Source organism: Pelmatolapia mariae, linkage group LG16_19, assembly GCF_036321145.2.
Source record: "Pelmatolapia mariae isolate MD_Pm_ZW linkage group LG16_19, Pm_UMD_F_2, whole genome shotgun sequence".
Taxonomy (NCBI): domain Eukaryota; kingdom Metazoa; phylum Chordata; class Actinopteri; order Cichliformes; family Cichlidae; genus Pelmatolapia; species Pelmatolapia mariae.
Window position 1 is genome coordinate 3904962 of NC_086241.1, and position 18256 is coordinate 3923217.

The following is an 18256-nucleotide window of genomic DNA, read 5'->3' on the forward strand; positions in this document are numbered from 1 at the left end:
TCAGACTTTAATGTTCCAGTAAAATCAGAGATTGTAATTTTAAAGTTTTTTGTGGCTTGTTATAGGAAGCAAAGTATTTAAACTTGGTTTTTCCAAGTTCACTGTGAAGAAGAGGTACAGTCAGTGTTAAAGTGTGTACATTCAGGTAGGCAGTCAACCTATGCAGTAGAGAACTGTAAATAAATATCATAAAATGTTGCGCTCTATTGCTGAGCAGCACAATCCCTCTGTCAAACAAGATGCAGTGGCGAGTAAGAAAAGAATCATCTGTGATAAATCATGATGTGATACACTAAATCTAGAGGCTTCAAAGTGGATGTAGAAGCATGCATATAAAATATATCACCATAATCAATGTAGACAAAATTGTGGATTAGATGCTACAACATGTGAATGAGAAGCAAGGTTTAGATGTAAAAATCCAATCTTTGTCTTTAATTTTCTTGAAAGGCATTCCATATTGTTTTTAAAAGGAGTCTATCATCCAGCCAGAGTCTGAAGTAATTATAACAATCAACAGTTTCAATTTTATGATCATGAAGGGTCTGAATATGGACTGTAGGCTGGGTACTTTTATGTGCGTGTGTGTGATTGCCGAATTGAATCACACACAGACTGTTAACATTACATTAAAAATAGTGTAAACTTGGAAAAACATACATAAAAGAGGTCCAAAAATAGATCCCTGTGGAACACCTTTGGTATATTACTGGTGAGTGGACTTGACTTTAAACTCAGGTTCTAATAGAAAGATAGTACTTAAACCATTTCAAGAGCTGTTTATCAAAACGAAATGAGAATACTGTTTCTAATTCCAAATTGATCTCCAAATTCCCCAGTTCACTGAGATATTGCATTTAAAAAATAATACAGATAAACTGGAGCTGTAAATGATTGGTTGTTGGTGCAGCAGTGTAATACAGTAACTTCTGCATTAGGAATTGTCATATCTATTTACGTTTTGTTGCACTGGAGTCACCAGCAGTTGCTGGTAACAGATGAATGTGATTTTAATGACATTCATTATGACTAATACCCAGTGTTGGGACTAACGCGTTATTAAGTAACGCGTTACAATAACTACGTTATTATTGTGGTAACGAGCACGGTAACTAGTTATTATGCCAAAACCAGGAACGCGTTACTCGTTACTGGGATTTAGATAGGCTCGTTATTCGTTACTTCGTGTGGTGGATATCGTGGAGCTTCCACAGATTCAGTAACATTAGCAAGTGGTGGAGGCCAGCAGGTGGATGAAGGAAAAGGGAGGCAAGAGGAGAGACCCGAAGCGGCCGCCGGTCCGCGTGTCAGGTGAACTGAACTTCAGGTAAGAAGTTATGACCTGCAGTCTATCGGAGTCAGATATAAACCAAGTTTAGGTGGAGTTTATTTTCGTTATGCTGACATTTTCGTACTGCGTGCTAGCTAGCATGACGGAGTTTCTATACAGCTGGGTGGGTGCTATGTTACTGATGTTGAACTTTATTTTGTTCATACGGTTAATTATTAAGAGTTGCCAACCGTCCCCTAAAAAACAGAATCGTCTGGTATTCAGAGAAAATATTACGCGTTTCGTACTGAGGTGAAAAGGAACACAGTTTGTCCCGGACTTCAGCTACAATGAAAAAGACACAAAGCTGGAGCTGCACAGCTGCCTCTTCTTCTCTCATTCTCTCCTGTTGCTACTTCAATCATGAAACTGATCAGTGATCAGCTGATCGGCTTTTCTCTCTTGTTTGTTTATCGCCCACTTTGCGCCAGAAAGAGGAAACCAGCGGATGTTGCGCTAAACAACAGCAGCACGTTTAAGCTTGATCAGCTGTTGTTAGAATTTATTTAATATTAATTTCTAGTATCAGCTGATGTTTGCTGGAGCCACAGCTGTAAAAGCTGCTGGTCATGATATCAGTTTGGTTATCTGGTGAGAGGGAAACATGAAGATGAAACCAGGAGATGTCCTTACTGAATCATCAGAGCTGAACAGGTGATGGAGAAACAGGTTTACCTTTTAGGTGACATGAATGAGTTGAAGGGAAGTTATGAACTGTTTCTGAGAGACAAATAACACCAGGATCCTTTTCTACATAGCTGACAGCTGGTAACTGTGCAGGGGCGGGTCTAGCAAAGTGTTGCCAGGGGGCCAGGTAGGGCATTAACAGGGAAAGGGGGGGACAAGGAAATACTTTTCTTTATTATTCTCATTTAAAATGTCTAGCTTTTAAAAAAATAATTATCTGAGTCTTACAACAAAGAATTGATAGATTGATACATATATACCATCAGAACAGTGTACATCACTGTCACAACAGTGTTTGTTTTCATTCAAAGGCTTTATGATTTTTCCTATAATGGTGGGCCGGTCTCTAGTCAAAATGCCCGGGACGATTTTTTTGTCCCAGTCCAGCCCTGTATGCAGCTCATCTGCAGTCTGGTGTTACCTACATCTTCCTATTCAGAAGGCAGAATTTCCAAGTTCTGAGTACAATCAAAAGCACCACGACTGCAGTTTTTGTGTTGGATGTAAAAAGCAGGCTAGAATCATGGCGGCGGTCAACGACGGTCCAGGCGTGGGATTTGTCTCGTGGAAATGTGCACATTATCTTTTCCTTTCTGTTGGTAGGTGGCACAGTGCACTTGTGGCAAGTAAGCAAGCTAGAAGACTGGCAGTCTGGCTGGGTATCCAGTTACGGAAGCAACACATTAACAAGAGAATTCTGAGTAAAACCAAAGTTACTTTCCCTAGTAACTAGTTACTTTGAAAGTAACGAGTAACTTGAAGTAACTGAGTTACTTTTTTAGAGAAGTAACTAGTAATGTAACTAAGTTACTAATTTAAAGTAACTTACCCAACACTGCTAATACCACATGCAGTCATTAATTTTGCTTTTCAGTGTCATGTTAAAGTATAGCACACTCTATTTTCACTTCTTCACTTGCCCACCTTAGTGGGTAAGTGACCTTTGGGACCTGTGATAAGCAGTTATGGAAAAAGCACTGTCATAAATACTGTCATAAATACTGTACATCTAATAAATGTGTTCTGGACAAGAAACTAAGACAGAAGAAAGCCTACCAAAGTAACTTTACCTCCTAATTTAGTTTTCAAAAAAGTGAAAACTGAATTCTTTTTCTATGAAAACATGCAGGGTGTGACTTTGCTGTTTATACCCCCAGAAGCATAACTCCTCTTAATTTTCATTTAGATTTGGCCCGTTTAAACTTTACTCTTCCAATGCAGTCCACTTGAGGGCATTCAGGTGCATAGCCTTGAATAGCCTTGTTTATGCAAGTCAGGAGGTTGAGTATCAAGAAGCTGATAATGGTTTATGATGGATATTTTGTTTTGACAGCTCTTGCTGATACTCCAGTTCATCTACATAGAAATTAAGCTGGTGAGAAAAATACTCAATTTTAATTCATTCACCTTGGTCTTTTGAACTGCAGAACTAACTGGATTTTAAAATAAAATATCTTCTCATGCTTGTTTTCTGCTAATTATCTGTTTTTTCCTTTTAACTGATATACTGTAACTCACACTGATATAAAAATTATACATTTTAAAAGGTATACTGCAGCTGCACATTCAAGACTTTTCAGATCACTGCAAGATAGGGATTCAATTATCAGTAGATTGAGTCCAGAGTCTTTCTGACCATATCTCACAGCTACAATAAACATGTTCACTTGCAATAATTACACAAGATACTGATCTTGATTGTGTAATTATGCAATGAGAAGGAACAAAAATTGCCTTAAAGAGCTCTGCAACCAGTGAATATTGTCACTTCGTTCCTTTTTTTTTTGAGCCACAATGAAGAAGTTGTTGTGGGTCTTTTGTCTGTACATTTTTTGTCTCTGTGGTTGTCAGAGCAGTGAGGTGAATGGAAAGGAGGACTTCATGCTTCTTGCAGGGCCTCTGACAAAGCAGGTGGTCAGAAGTTCGGACAGAAGCATAAATGATGCCTTTGACTGCAGTCATCCCGTTCCTCCTGGCTCTAAGCAGTACTTTGAGTACCTGCAGAGCAGAGGGGTGACCCACTTCAAAGTACCGCTGTCATGGGCTCAACTTCTTCCTACAGGCCACCCCAGCCAGCCCCAGCAGGCTGTGGTTAGATGTTACCAGACCCTGCTGAAACAGCTGCTGGAAGCAGGTCTTCAGCCTCTGGTCATCCTTCATGGATGGACAGTTCCAGAGTCTCTGCAATCAAGGTATGGAGGCTGGGAGAGCCAGGAGCTGGCACAGATGTTTCAGCAGTATGCAGAGTTTGCCTTCCAAGAGTTTGCAGCACTTGCACACTCATGGGTGACACTGGATGGTGTTTGGCATGACGGGCAGCCTGCACATGCTCCCAGTTTTCTGCAGAACATCCTTCAACTCAACAAGAACATTTACCAGATGTACCATCAACACTTTCCTGACAAAGGTGAGTTAGAAGAGAAAGAGACAATTAAGATGAGATACTAAGCAAATAGAATAAAAATCAGAAGTAAGAAATCTTGAGAAATTTCTCCAAAAAATTCCTTAAAATAAGCTATTTTTAAAATGTTGTTGAGACATCAGATGCAAAGGCTTTTACAAAGGGAGTTTTTAATTTCACCTTTAAAAACACAAAATGAGTATTGATTTTAAAAATCAAGTTTGATTGGAAACTACTATCAAAAGATAAATAAAACAAACAAAAATAAATGACCATTAAATGTCATATTTGCTGTTTTCCAGTTCTCATATATGTCAAACAGTTACATTTTGGTGTCATAAAATAAACACATAGATGTGTATTTTAGGCATTTTTGTAATATTTCACAACACATCAGATTTTCTGTATGTCTTAAGAAGTTAAAATACTGTTAAAAATACTTTATGGCCAACTGATACTGAAAGCCTTCAACACATTATTTATCGGACATATTACAAGAGACTGTCATGATTATCTCAGCAGCAATTGAATTCACTGAAATAATTTTGTATGCATGTCACTGTACAGTTTGACCCAACAAGCCATTTTTACAGCAGACATTTTATATTAAGATAAATATTAAAAAAGACTTTAATGCTTCTACATTCACAGGAAGACGCCTGTCAATTGGGTTGAGAGCAACAGGTATGACTTCCCTCTCCCACATTAAAGATTTAACAGCAGTAAGTTAAATACTCTATTTCATTATGTATGTAAACGTTATGTATACCTTAAGCTTTATTAAGACCAAGTCCCTTTATTGTTAAAACTGAAAAGAAAATCAATCTGGAAATAACAATGAGACATGCTTATTTGCCCAGAGCTATTAGAAATATGTGAAGCTTTTTGAGGGTACAGGGAGAATCACCTTTACCCTTGAATTGGAGATTAGCTTGCCTAGATAAGATAATCATACACAGCTTGGATCAGCAACCCAACCCAACAGCCCGATTAAATTCCAAGTGATCTTTCTCCATCACACACCCTTTCACCTTGTTGTCACATGCCCACATTCTGCTCATCAGATTTTTCTTGAGCCTAAGCCATGAGCCTGATCACAGTGGTTCGTTCACTGTATGAAACACTGCTCAGCGTGCATGAAGACTCAAGCAACAGCGCATATAGAAATTGAGTTCTCTGTCCAAGATCTAGATGCCTCATATATCAGGAGGGACCAAAGGAATTGGGGTAAAATGACATGCTGTTAAATCCAAACTCTTATTGCCTGGTATGCCAGTCTTGCCTACAAGGCAATGGTTAAAGCTTGTGATTTAAGCAAATCAAAAGCTTGTTGATGTTGCTTAGCATCTCTGAGGCTACAATCCAAGGCTTAAAATATGATATTATGTGGTTTCTTTATAAGAGATGTAGTTGCAATGCAATGAAAAAAGATGGAAAATAACATCACATTTATTCTTCTCATGGAGGGCTGTGTGAGGCAGATAGGATTTTACTCTGAACCCACTGCCAGATACTTGAACAAGAAAGCGACAGCTCAGAGTAGGCTGTATCACCTTTTGAAGCATACTTCCCCTCGTTTGTGTGTTTGGTGGTTCTGAACAGCACCGTCCTGTTTTCCTGTTTCATGCTAAAAACCAACTTGAACCCAGTTTCTGCATGGTATTAATGCTACTTTCAGAAATGATGATCTCCCCCTGGTTTGTGCACTTTGAATATTTTATGTAGATTTTATGTAGATTAAAAAATTATATTTCAACCTAATTTGGTATGGTTGAAAATGAATTGATACAGTTAGCAATGTGTTAAAGGCCCTCAGTTTGAGAGAAATTCCTGTGACAGTTCATAAAGCATAAAGATCCATGCCAAATTATACTGAACTGTCCATTGTGGTGACCCACAAAAGAAGCTTTACATTCATTTATATGACAAATTGACAATTTTTTTAATAGAAATTTTTAAACAATGATATTCTGGCACTTTGTGTTTCACATGACTATGTAATGGTATATTTTTGAAACAATAGTAGTGTGTTATATATACATCAACGAGTATCACATACAGTTTATTTTTTGATCAAGAGGCTTGAGTGTAATAGCATGCTGTTGTGTATCTTCTATTTTTAATAGATGGATTTCTTGTCGGTGCACATTGAATATAACTGTGTTATCTCCTCAAACTTTGAAAATGAGCTAAGGAGGATACAGGTACAGTAAACACATAAAAACAAATTCCTAGCTTTTCAGATTTTGCATTACTGTTAAACTGCTGCCATCTGTATATTTTGTAACACTGTAGATGTCCATTGGGAACTTGCCTATCCTGCTGTACAAGATGACTGCTCATGACTGTTCCCAGAGTAATTATCAGGTTCTTGGAAATTTTTTAAATGGTAAATACCATTATATTTTATGCTGTTATTTTCCATTAAATTACCAATGAATATGAAGAGCTATACAACTAAATTTGTATTTACAGATATATAGCATATTATTAGTTGTCTTGATGCATGCTCAATCATTCAGATAAGAAAATCTCAAAAAGTTGATTCTGTTCATCTGGACGTAGAGTTTTCAGTTGGAGTAACGTTTCATCACTCATCCAAGTGACTTCTTCAGTCTTAGCTGCATGCAGGTTTCCCCAACATTATAAAGAGTACATTTGCATACTGACTGAAACTAGCACCGCTGACTAACAGTGGACCGTGAGGTTTCCTAGCCCCATGAGCTTTCATAAATATGACAGTGATTTGCCATACAAACTTATAGTAGGATAAGAATGTGTCTACCTATAGTCATGCAGAAATTTTCTTTTTCATCTGACTGGAGGTAGATGAAGTGCATTACACTTAAACCAGAAGGTGAAGTTAATATCTTTTAATATGTGGAACTGTTAAGAGATATTAACACCAAAACAATGACCAGCGCCACTGAAACCAGTAGTCACACTGGTAATCATGGAAAAATAAAAAAAATATTAAGTCAAATAAAGAAATCATCTGGTATTTACTGAGGAAAAAACAGATTAACATAAGCTTTTACATTAGGAAACACTGTAAAGATTTTTACAATACTGCTCTCGTAAAGTGGAAGAGTTATCAAGTGAAAGTGATGAGTGTCATGTCATCATATTATGAGCCAGTAAAGTGTTAATAGAAAATGATGTGTTGGAGCACAGTCAATGCTTTCTGCATAACTGTTATGACAGATGCATTGTAGCAACAATATTGGGTTAAATGAAGAATGTGTTTGCATTGTAGATTTTAGTTGACTAAAATTTCTTTGGGTAACCCAAGTATTAGCAAATATAAGCAAATATTATGACCCATTATATTAGGATACACCATCCTAATCTGATATTACATAATGTATTATGACATTACATTCTATACTATTAAATTCTGCATTTTGTCCTCAATTGAGCTGTCAAATGTACAAATAGGGCAGGTAAAATAAGTATTGAACACATTACCAAATGTGTTTCTAAGTAAATATATTTCTAAAGGTGTTGTTGACATGACATTCTCACCAGACGTCTGTAACAACCCATCCAAAAGGAATGCATTTTTTATTTCTTTATTCTTACTGTTTTATAACTGACAAGACATAACTATTTCTTGAACACAACACAGTCCTGATGGACAATGGCCTGAATATTGTGGGGTGTGACATGAAGGACGTGTTAGGCAAGCTGGACATGGAAGATGCTCTTGTCAAGTAAGAGTTTATTCTCTGATTCACATATATTGTGATTCTATTTTTTTTAAGTTCACTTGTGATATTTATGTCTTTTTATTTTCTGAAAGTCATGCAGGTTCACACCACACCAGGATGACAGGGTTAAGAAACAGTTATCAGACTGTGTGGGATAAATTTAAGTCCCAGACCACAGCAGAACGAGATCTTTTCCTTCAGGAATCATTCCCCTCTGGCTTCCAGTGGGCCACCTCCAGCGTATCTTTTAAAGTTGAAGGTGGCTGGTCAGAAGGCGGGAAAGGAGAGACTATTTGGGACCGGTTTGGTCATGAGGGCTTGGCCTTTGACAATCAGACAGCTGACCTAGCTTGCGACAGTTACCGTAAGGTAGATTATGATGTCTACCTTCTGCGAGGTCTTCAGGTCAACACCTACCAGTTTTCCATCTCTTGGGCCCGTATTTTCCCCACAGGGTACCGACAGAGCCAATCAGAAAAAGGAGCTCAATACTATGACCAGCTAATAAATGCTCTCATTGCATCTGGCATACAACCCATTGTCACTCTGTACCACTGGGATCTGCCTCAAGCACTCCAGAATTATGGTGGATGGACCAATGCCTCCATTGTAGAGGCCTTCAAAGACTATGCAGACTTCTGCTTCTCCAGGTTTGGAGACAGAGTCAAGATCTGGAACACATTCAATAGTCCCTGGGTAGTGAGCCATGCCGGGTATGGTACTGGTGTGCATGCCCCAGGAGTAAAGGACTATGTGGAATCTTCCTATCAGGTGAGAGTGATGTTATTAGAATACTACAATTAATCACTTTATTACAAGTGTAATTATTGCACTGATGCATTTAACATTTGATTTTGCATTATCAGGTCACTCACAATATTCTCAAGTCCCATGCTGAGGCCTGGCATGTCTATAATGACAATTACAGGAAAACACAAGGAGGAAAAGTGGGCATTGCCTTGAACTCTGACTGGGCTGAGCCCAGTGACCCTGCCAAACCTGAAGACGTAGCAGCTGCAGACCGTTACCTGCAGTTTATGCTGGGCTGGTTTGCACATCCCATATTTGTAGACGGAGATTATCCTGCAATACTCAAAGATCAGGTGGAACAGAAGAAAACCACATGCCCTGACTCTGTACCAGCAAAGCTCCCAGTTTTCACTCCCACAGAGAGCCAGAGGATACTTGGTACTGCTGACTTTTTTGGTTTAAATCACTATACTTCTCGGCTGGTCAGCAACAGTAATGGTGGGTGCACCCCTGGTCCCGACGGTGTTGGTGACTTCCATGCAACTGTGGACCCCACATGGAGTTCCACAGCTTCTGACTGGATCTATCCTGTTCCTTGGGGACTTAGAAGGCTCCTAAACTACATTTCAACAGAATACCTGAATGTTAACAAAGTGCCTATATACATAACAGGAAATGGGATGCCAACAGATTACAGTGTTGACAGTCTCATTGACACCAGCAGAATGGACTACATGAGAAGTTACATCAATGAGGCCCTGAAAGGTTAGTGTTGGGGATTTTCCAAACATGAACCCATATAGCAGACAGGTCTGGCCCGGATCTGGTGTCAACCCGGCACTGCTGGCTGACTTCTGGCATGGTAAGTGGTATGTCATCCAGATATGGGCCAGGCCTGGCGTAGATGGCACTGTTTATATGATGGCATGCCACATCTGGCCTGATTATGGTTTGGTTTATGTGGCCCAGGCTCATAGAAAACAGGTCTTCCCCTGATCCGGCATCAAACTGGCATTTCTGACTGACTGGTGTCATGGCAGGGTGTATGTCAATCTGATGTTGGCCAGGTCTGGCAATGATGGCACTATTTATGTTCCTATTTTCCTTTTTTAGTTAGATTGCCATGTTGCAATACTATAGTGCTCTGGTATCCAACGTTTCAAATGCAGGTTTGATAGGTACATGAGTGTACACTTTATCCAAAACCTACTGAAGGTTTACTCATGTTTCCCACTGGGTGGCTGTAGCTCAGGAGGTAGAGCAGGTCACCTACTGATCGGAAGGTTAGTGTTTCGATCCCTGGCTCCTCCAGACTGTATGTCGAGAGTATGAATGTAGTTAGGAAGCACTCAGTTTAGAGAAAGTGTTCTTTGGTAAATGTTGTATAGAGCACTTTGAGTGTTCTGTGAGAGTAGAAAAGTGCTATATAAGAATCAGTCCATTCACTGTCTGACCAGAGTTTCCTTGTGTTATTTTTGCACGATTATGTTCTGGCACATGTTGTTATTACATGGCTTGATTAAGGTACACATTTGGCTGACATCTGGGGCCAGAGCTGTAACTGCTCTGGGCCAGCAGTGTGTCTGCAACTAGCCCGTGGCTGCAGACAACTTACACATGGCCCACATACCGCAAAGAATGACGGCCCTTTGGTGGCCCAGATCAGGTTTGCCAGAGGTAATCCACACATGCACCAGCACAGGACCACCAGTGTGTCTGCAACTGGCCTTGTGCTGGTCATGTGTGGGCCACCTCTGGCAAACCAGATCTGGGCCACCAAAGGGCCATCATTCTTTGCGGTATGTGGGTAGGGGTGGGTTTTGATTATCGATTTATCAATTAAAATCGATTCTAGCTTGGATAACGTGATATCGATTCATTAAAATCCTGAATCGATTTTTTAATATAAATTTATTTTGCCCGAAAAGCCAGAATCTCAGGTTAAACCTCACATAATTTCAACAACCACCAAACAGCTAAAACAGTAAATGTGAGCAGGTACACGGATTCTGCACAAAGACGTTAACACAAAGCGCGGACCTGATGCATCAGAATCAGTGAGATGTCGCCTTTCTCACCCGACGGCACGGACACGGTCGGGGCTGAAAGCCGACAGCTCGCTGATTCTGATGTTTCGGCCGGTCCGCGCTTTGTGTTTACGTATTTTTTGCGCTAGATTTTGAGCTGCAGGTTTTATCTCTCTCCAACCAAAATTCACTGAACCAGCAGCAAAAGAAGCAGCAAACTACGCTTCACATTTGAGAAACATCGTCATGAATTCCCTCTTACTTTTGCTGTTTTGCTTCCACCATGATAAAATCGCACTTCATGCACAGCTCTCTCTCTCTCTCTCTCTCTCTCTCTCTCTCTCTCAGTACACTTCAAGAACAGTTTCCCGTCTAAAAATCTGTTTTCTTCATTATTCGCTTGCGCACAAGTCTACCGTTGTTTACAGCGCTGTCGGCTGCTGTTTTTTTCCTTTTACTTACTTCCGAAAAGAAAGCCTCGTTTCTGCTGTGCAATAGGCTACTGAACAAATTTAAACTTTTTAAAATTATGCAAAATTGCAAAACGCTTAGCTGTGTCTCTAATAAAACCTCTGCAACTTTGCTCTGCTTCACTTCAGCAGCATCAGGTACTGTTCATATGTTGATTAATGGTTTTCTTTCATTTTTGATATACTGCAGAATATTTTTAAAAAATCCCAGGCCAGGAAAATCACCTTCATGTTTTTCTGTGTTTTATCCTCAGTTACTTTGACACAAAGGCATCTGCTGTGATGCTTACACCTTTGATAAAGTCTCGCAAGTGTCAGCTTGCTTTTTATAGATATAAAAATATGGAAATGTACTGATGCATGATCTGAATTAAAATATTTCTGAATCGGAATCGAATCAATTCTAGAAATCAGTGACGATACCCAGCCCTATATGTGGGCCATGTGTAAGCACATTGTGTGGGCCAGATCCGGGCCATACCAATTTTGCTATGTGGGAAGCCACTTTTTTATAGACAGACCGTCAAAATAATTCCGATATTAATGTTGCTTTTGTGTGTTAATTTTGTAGCAACACTCACAGATGGAGTGGATGTGCAGCGATTCACAGTGCAGTCACTCATGGATGGATTTGAGGCAAACCAAGGCTACAGCCAAAGATTTGGTCTTCACTATGTCAACTTTGAAGATGCAGACAGACCAAGGACCCCAAAGCAATCTGCATATTTGTATGCTGAGGTTATCGAGCAAAACGGTTTCAGTTCACAAAAAAGTAAGACGTTTAAAGCTGCAGAAAGGCCATTAACTCGACGTTTAGCTGCCTTACCACCCTCAGAAGTTCCATCTCAGGCAAAGGTAGTTTGGGAGAAATTCTCTTCACAGTCAAACTTCCTTAGAAAAATGTACCATTATGGCACTTTTCCTGAAGGCTTCAGTTGGGGAATTTCTTCTTCGGCCTACCAAATTGAAGGTGGCTGGAATGCTGATGGCAAAGGTCCTAGTATATGGGATACATTCACGCAGACAACTGACACTATTCCTGATAACGCAAATGGCAATGTAGCCTGTGACAGTTACAACAGACTTAATGAAGATCTCTACATGCTGCGGGCTCTGAGGGTGAAGTCATACAGATTCTCTTTGTCCTGGTCCAGGATCTTTCCTGATGGCACACGTAAGTCCCTCAACCAGAAAGGTGTTGACTACTACAACAGACTCATTGATGGTCTTATAGCGTACAATATCGAACCCATGGTAACACTGTACCACTGGGACCTTCCTGAAGCTTTGCAAAAGGTCACTGGCTGGGATAATGCAGAGATGATTGACATTTTTAATGACTATTGCGACTTCTGCTTTGCTACTTTTGGTGACAGAGTGAAATTCTGGATAACCATTAACCAGCCTCAGACAATTGCATGGTCTGGATATGGACTTGGAAATATGCCACCAAATTTTAAGGCCCCAGGATATGGACCATACATAGTTGCACACAACCTCATTAAAGCTCATGCCAAGGCCTACCATACATATGATGACAAGTATCGCCAGTCTCAGGGTGGTCTAATATCCATAGCCCTCAATGCTGATTGGGCTGAACCTAAAGATGTCAGCGTTCGCCGTGAAGTGGTGGCTGCTGACCGGGCGATGCAGTTCCAACTGGGATGGTTTGCACATCCTATTTTCAAGAATGGTGACTATCCTGATGCACTGAAGTGGCAAGTTGGAAACAAAAGTGAAATCCAAGGTTTTCCACAGTCAAGACTTCCTTCCTTTACTGAAGAAGAAAAGAACTTCATCAAGGGAACTGCTGACGTATTCTGTGTAAATCATTACACTACAAAGATTGTAAGCCATATTACAGCTCGGCTTAGCCCTGAGTCTTATGAATATGACTGGGACTTCAAGGAAGAAGAGGAAAATGATTCACCAACTACAGCTATTCCTAACCAAAAAGTTGTGGCCTGGGGCTTGAGGAGACTCCTCAACTGGATCAAGGAGGAGTATGGTGATCCAGAGATTTATATTACTGAGAATGGAGTTGCTACAGAAGCACAGACAACTTGGGATGATTCTGCCAGAGTGTTTTTTTACAAGGCCTATATTGATGAGGCTCTGAAAGGTATACTGTCAAACTGATTTCATTAGCTACATTGCATAATCATTATAAGTATTTTTAATGTACCTAATTTTTGTGTGCACTTGTTTACATTACAGCCTATGAACTTGATGGTGTGACTGTGAAAGGATACACTGCAACCTCTCTAATGGATTCTTTTGAGTGGCTAAATGGGTACAAAGTTGGATTTGGCCTGCACCACGTGGACTTCAGTAACCCAAATCGGTCAAGAACACCCAAGTACTCAGCTCATTTCTATTATAACATCATAAAGGATAATGGTTTCCCATTGCCAGATGATGAGAAGGTACTTTATGGACATTTTCGAGATGATTTCATTTGGAGTACTGCCACAGCATCATACCAGGTACCCTAGATCAGGCCACTGCACATATATTGCAATGCTTACTCTATTTTCATTGGTTTCACATTACTGTTTTATACTTATTCCTTTCAGATTGAAGGGGGGTGGAGAGCTGATGGCAAAGGTCTCAGTATTTGGGACAAGTTTGCTCACACTCCTCTCCGAATCTCCAATGATGACATTGGGGACATAGCCTGTGACAGTTACAATAAAGTAGAAGAGGATGTTGCCATATTAAAGCAACTCAAGGTGACCCATTATCGATTCTCCATATCATGGTCAAGGGTCCTTCCTGATGGTACCACCAACTACATCAATGAGGCTGGACTCAATTACTACCACAGACTGGTGGATGCACTGATTGCTGCAAACATTCAGCCTCATGTATGTATAATTACAGCTAAAAGAACTGTACTAGAATTGGTAAATTCAATAAAGTCAGTAAACCCTTTCCCTTTGCTTTCAGGTCACTCTGTACCACTGGGACCTTCCACAAGCTCTGCAGGATATTGGGGGATGGGAAAATGACACTATTGTTACCAAATTCAGAGATTATGCTGACTTCATCTTTGACAGACTTGGCCACAAAGTGAAATTTTGGATAACTATTAATGAACCCTACAATGTAGCCATGATAGGACATGGTTATGGAGTAGGTGCCCCAGGTGAGCTTTATGCTTTAGTATTCCTGGTTCTCTGCTTTATTTAACAAATAGGAATAGTACTGTTACTGAACATGCAAAACTGTATATAAGGACACCAAAATTGTTCAAAACAAAATGTACTGTTACAAACATCAAACAAAATGTCTTCTGTAAAAACAATAAAGCAATCCTTGACCAAACCCACAACAACAAAAAATATAAAGCGTAGAGGCTGCAAATGTGTCTGTTTGTCTCCAGGGATCAGTTTCCGACCAGGTACTCTGCCCTACATTGTTGGTCACAACCTGCTTAAAGCTCATGCTGAGGCCTGGCATATTTACAATGACAAGTACAGGGCCAAACAGAATGGAATTATCTCCATCACAATTAACTCTGACTGGTCTGAACCCAGAAATCCTTATAAGCAAGAGGACTATGATGCTGCAATACGCGCCATTCAGGTACACCAGTTCTTCTTATATTTTAAAGCAATATGTCATAGTGGTTATTTCAAGTGTCTTTTGTGTGTCTTTTTGTGCAGTTCTACATTGGCTGGTTTGCCCATCCTGTATATAATGGTGACTACAATGACATAATGAAGACAGTCATTCGTGAGCGAAGCCTTGCTGCTGGTCTGTCAAAATCTAGGTATTCAAAAAACTACATTTAGGCCCCAAAAGGAAAAAAAAATATTTGCTATAAAGTTACCTTTAAAAGCAGCAGGACATTTTCACTTTTTTTGTTGTTTAGTCCTTTTTTCAACCACCACATAACCTGTTGGTTTCACTTCCATTTTCCAGGCTGCCTGAGTTCACTCCGGAAGAGGTTAAAAGAATTAAAGGCACTTATGATTATTTTGGGTTCAACTATTACACCACTGTCCTAACATTCCCTGTGGACTATAAGAACCTTCAGCACTATGATGGAGACAAGTAAGCAAACGTTAGATAAATATTAATTTAGTAATCTTTCATTTTTCTTCTAATAAAAGAAACCAACAGATTTAGCACAACTGACTTTGTTCTCTGCTGTGGCCGTTTACTGAAATGTGAAACTTATTTCATTGTTTTACTCAAATTCAAAAATCTAACCTTTTTGATCTTCACAGGGGTGCAGGGTCAACTGTTGATCTCACCTGGCTGGATTCAGGTTCAGGCTGGCTGAAAGTCACACCATTTGGATTCCGCAGAATACTTAATTTTATCAAGGAGGAATATGGAAATCCACCAATTATTGTCACTGAGAATGGCATCTCAGAGCGGGGCACTGTTGATCTAAATGATATTCACAGGAGCCACTACTATGAAAAATACATCAACCAGGCATTAAAAGGTATCAAAAATTTATCTTGGAATCTATTTAGGACCAGCACAGTTAGAGAGAAGAAGGCTATAAATATGTCTCAGATAAAATGTGGCTGTTTTTTTTTCTTTCTTTTTTTGGAAACATTAAGAAACTAGATTTTAAGTGCAAAAAAGTTAACTTATCTCTTTTCTCTTCCCAGCTTACTTACTAGATGGTGTAGACATCCGTGGCTACACAGCTTGGTCACTGATGGACAACTTTGAGTGGGCTAAAGGCTTTTCAGAGAGATTTGGTTTTTTCTATGTGAATCATTCAGACCCTAATATTTCTCGAGTAGCTAAGAAATCTGTTTCTGACTACTCTAAAATCATAACCTGCAATGGATTCCCTCACCCTGCGTCAGGACATGAGTGCTTGAATCCTGTGGAAGGTAAATTGACACCATAGATTGTAAATAGTACGTAAAAGATAAGTAAGTAAGTCTATGTTTAGTTTCAGTTGTATCAGTTCAGCATTATGGCTATCACCAACTTGGTACTTTAAAGTCAGAACACACTATATTTGTGTGGGAAATTGTAATGTTTTCAGCTAATGCTGGCTCTCCATTGACACTGTTACATTGCTAAAAACTGCAAAATGCATTAAAGTTAAGAGAAGTGGAATTCCCACCTAACAAGGTGCTTCCACAGTGCAAAAGCAAGCCTTTTAGGACACCTAAACTGGACAGCTGCAATACGATATGCAGTTCCATGATCAGAAGGAACAGGGATACTGAGGGGGTCTTAAATATCTATTCCTGCATGCAAGCATTTTGTAAGTTGAGCTTAAGCGTTATAGCAGAGTTAAGCTTGTGTATTGTATGAATGTGGATCATTTAGACAGATGTAAGATGTTTGCAAGTGTGTTAGTTAACAGCAATAGCTTACTAACAAATAGCTAAAATTAGCATGATAATTAGACACGGTGCAAAAATAATGCTCTGACATAGTGAAAGCTAATGTTTTTATTTTGTTAGTGTTTTTCTTACCTGCTCACAGACACTTGCTACTTAGAGGTGTATAGACATACAAGAAACCTTGTGGTAAATAATAGCATTAAAAGTGCTCAGAATACAAAATTCAGAGGTCCAGTTCACTGACTCAGAATAGGTACAGCCTAGCAGAGTGCTAGCAACTGTAGCTGTAGTCAAACCTGCCACACCACACCAAATAAATTTAAACCTTAATGCAATTTCTGTGGGTGAATTCTAACAACAGTTAAAATAGGGCTTTGATTTATAGTTCCTGCCTCAAATGTTAAAAAATAATATGAAAACTTTGGTTTCTGTGTCTTTTCTGCAGGAACAGCTACACCACCAATCACTGACAACAATGCCACTGTGAGGTTCCTTGGTATGGAGCTCTCTATCCGCAATGCTGAGACCGGACTTAATGTCACATTTGCTCTCCTGATTGTTGCAGTGTTTGGAGCTGTTTGTGCATCATTTTGCTTCTTTAAGCCAAAAAATCAGATTTGTAAAAGTGGAAAAACATTCTAATTGCAGATAACTTGATGTATTATAGAAGCCCTCATATTGACAGATGCATTTTAATTGCAGGTCCCATGTTTAATGAATGTTTATTATTTCTTTTCCTCTTATGTAATGTTGCTGTCACTGTCAAGGTTAAACTACAATTTTAAAAAATGATCTGTGGTCCGTTTAATTTGAGATACCACGTAAGCCAAGTGTATATGTAAAAATGTGTTTGTGTGTTTTGGGACTAATTGAGTAAAATATTTCTTCATTTGCTGTTTAGTATCAGACTTTCAGACTTCTACATATAAGACTGACCTGCAAAAGCCTATTACCTGCTGTGTCAGTCAACAAAGCCAAGTACTTTCTGTTAAAAATCATCAGTTTGTCAGTCAGGGTGATTAGTTTGTCATATGGCTGTAAAATGGGTTTAAAAAGTGCTATTTAGAATATTATGTTGTTTCTTCAACTTTCTGTTCTCAGAAAGCTTTTTAAAAATGGAGTGTAGGAATCACCTAATTCCTCTAGAGGTCACTGGCTGTCTATAGTAGCCATATAAAACGTACTACGCTAGTGCTCAGCTTACTGGCTTGTGGCATGTTCAGTACCAGAAAGTAAATTAATCTGACTTACTGAAAATAAATGTATACCATACCGTACAGCATCAATAATGGTGTCTGTCCAACCATTACCAATCTTACATTATCCTTGTCAGGGTCGCAGGAGGTTGGAGCCTATCCCAGCAGCCATAGGTGCGAGAGGCAGGATACACCCTGGACAGGTCGTCAGCCTGGCACAGGGCTAACACAGAGACAGACAATCATTTGCACTCACATTCACGCCTATGGGCAATTTAGATTCACCAATTAACCTAACCCCACCAACCGCATGTGTTGGGAGGAAACACCCGGGGAGGAGAACATGCAAACTCCACAC

At 39.5% G+C, this 18256-nt stretch overlaps 1 protein-coding gene across 1 annotated transcript; it reads left to right on the plus strand.

Annotated features, from left to right (window-relative positions):
* The first annotated feature begins 3811 nt into the window (after nucleotides 1–3811).
* On the plus strand, nucleotides 3812–17344 carry LOC135932110 (lactase/phlorizin hydrolase-like). The gene is made up of 17 exons (XM_065472034.1): nucleotides 3812–4424; nucleotides 5070–5140; nucleotides 6545–6622; nucleotides 6714–6807; nucleotides 8047–8131; nucleotides 8245–8899; nucleotides 8995–9643; nucleotides 11947–13497; nucleotides 13593–13861; nucleotides 13952–14242; nucleotides 14325–14523; nucleotides 14761–14963; nucleotides 15044–15150; nucleotides 15303–15434; nucleotides 15611–15834; nucleotides 16007–16237; nucleotides 17148–17344. Exons 1-17 carry the CDS (start codon nucleotides 3812–3814, stop codon nucleotides 17342–17344), a joined length of 5649 nt encoding a protein of 1882 aa, XP_065328106.1.
* The last annotated feature ends 912 nt before the right edge of the window (nucleotides 17345–18256 follow it).